This window comes from Geospiza fortis, unplaced genomic scaffold (assembly GCF_000277835.1).
Source record: "Geospiza fortis unplaced genomic scaffold, GeoFor_1.0 scaffold450, whole genome shotgun sequence".
In the NCBI taxonomy this organism is placed as follows: Eukaryota; Metazoa; Chordata; class Aves; order Passeriformes; family Thraupidae; genus Geospiza; species Geospiza fortis.
This window is the reverse complement of record NW_005054416.1, coordinates 1,806,390-1,808,223: the sequence shown is the minus strand read 5'-3', so window position 1 is coordinate 1,808,223 and position 1,834 is coordinate 1,806,390. Positions and strand designations below refer to the sequence as shown.

Below are 1,834 nucleotides of genomic sequence, written 5' to 3'. Positions count from 1 at the left end.
GCTCTCCGCGCTGCTCGCCGCCGCTTTTCTGCTCGTGCGCAAGGTCCCGCCGCTCTGCCGTGGCCTGCCCTCGCAGCGGGAGGATGGTAACCCGTGTGACTTTGACTGGGTGAGGCGGCGCGGCCTGTCCCCGGGCCTGTCCCCGCATCCCTGAGCTGTCCCCGGGCCTGTCCCCACACCCTCGGCCCTGGCTTGGCTCCCCTCCTGCTCTCACAGCACCCCGGCGAGGCTGAGGGAGGAGATGCCCGGTAGCCCCTGGCGTTACTCTGCGGTGTTCCCGTACAGCCGAGAGCCCCCAGGCGCTGGTCGAGCCCATTGCCGCAGGGCAGCCCGTCTGCTCGCTGTTCTCCCCCGGGAGGGATGGGGGCTCTGGGCTCTGGCAGGGCCTTGGGGCCAGTGGGGCCTGGCATGGCCATAGGTCCCTGTGCCAGGCCAGGCCAGGCATGGCTCCAAGGTGTCCTGGACACTTCCAGCTCATGGTGTCCCTTCTCTGTGCCAGAGGGAGGTGGAGATCCTCATGTTCCTCAGCGCCATTGTCATGATGAAGAACCGGCGCTCCAGTGAGTCAGGGGGACCTGGGGGGCTGGGGCTGCTTATGGGTCTCCTCCAAGGAGCTGAGTGGGGTGGTGTCTGGAGGACCAGATCCAGCCCTCACTGAAGTTACCCCCAGCCTTCTGGGGGCATCTGGCCCCATCCCTTATTCCTGTCTCCACATCGCAGTCACCGTGGAGCAGCACATCGGGAATATCTTCATGTTCAGCAAAGTGGCCAACGCCATCCTGTTCTTCCGCCTCGACATCCGCATGGGGCTGCTCTACCTCACGCTCTGCATAGGTGAGCCTGCATGTGTTCTTGCCTTATCCTGGCTCCCCCTGCTGCTCTGGGCTGGAGGAGCTCTGTCCCAGGCCCAGCCTGGCCCTCCTGGCAGTGGGGGGCTCAGGAATGACTGCTGTCATTCCAGTGTTCCTGATGACCTGCAAGCCACCCCTTTATATGGGCCCTGAATACATCAAGTACTTCAGTGACAAGACTATCGATGTGAGTATCTCCCCTATCCCAGGGGCTTTTTGGGGGCTCTGCCCACCTCCCTCTAAGCCCATAACCCCTGTGGCAGGAGGAGCTGGAGAGGGACAAGCGGGTGACGTGGATCGTTGAGTTCTTTGCCAACTGGTCCAGTGAGTGCCAGTCCTTTGCCCCCATTTTCGCCGACCTCTCTCTCAAGTGAGTGGCACCCACTGGAATCTTAGTGGATAACAGGGCCTGTGGTCCCCTGCATCCCTCACAGCCATGTGTCCCCATCCTGCCCAGGTACAACTGCTCAGGACTCCAGTTTGGGAAGGTGGATGTTGGCCGGTACACGGACGTCAGCACCAGGTGTGGGGAACGCAGCCTGGGCAAGCAGGGCTCGCTCTGGGGCGGTCCCTGTGACCCTCCAGCCCCCTCAGGCTGCCCAAGGGTCACTGCTGGCTTGTCCTCACACAGGTACAAGGTCAGCACCTCGCCTCTCACCAAGCAGCTGCCCACCCTCATCCTCTTCCAGGGCGGGACAGAGATCATGCGTCGGCCGCAGATCGACAAGAAGGGCCGGGCTGTGTCCTGGACCTTCTCTGAGGTGCGTGGGACCCTCCAGCCCTCTGCTCCCCTGCCCAGCCTGTGCCTGGGAAGAAGGGGGAGCACGAGGTCCCAGTGGTGCTGATGATACCTCTTGGCCACAGGAGAATGTGATCCGAGAGTTCAACCTCAACGAGCTCTACCAGAAGGCCAAGAAGCAGCAGAAGCCGCGGGAGGAGGGGCCTGAGGAGCCCCCAGCCGCGCCGGCGGCTGCGGCCCCGGG

The 1,834-nt window shown here is 63.5% G+C and overlaps 1 protein-coding gene across 1 annotated transcript; it reads left to right on the top strand.

Annotated features, from left to right (window-relative positions):
- Nucleotides 1–6: 6 nt before the first annotated feature.
- On the top strand, nt 7–1,829 carry TMX2 (thioredoxin related transmembrane protein 2; the record flags this gene model as incomplete). The annotated part of the gene is made up of 8 exons (XM_031061502.1): nt 7–109; nt 500–560; nt 721–834; nt 962–1,038; nt 1,115–1,221; nt 1,309–1,374; nt 1,483–1,612; nt 1,716–1,829. Coding segments are annotated over exons 2-8 (651 nt in total), but the record flags the coding sequence as incomplete, so codon positions are not given.
- Nucleotides 1,830–1,834: the final 5 nt, after the last annotated feature.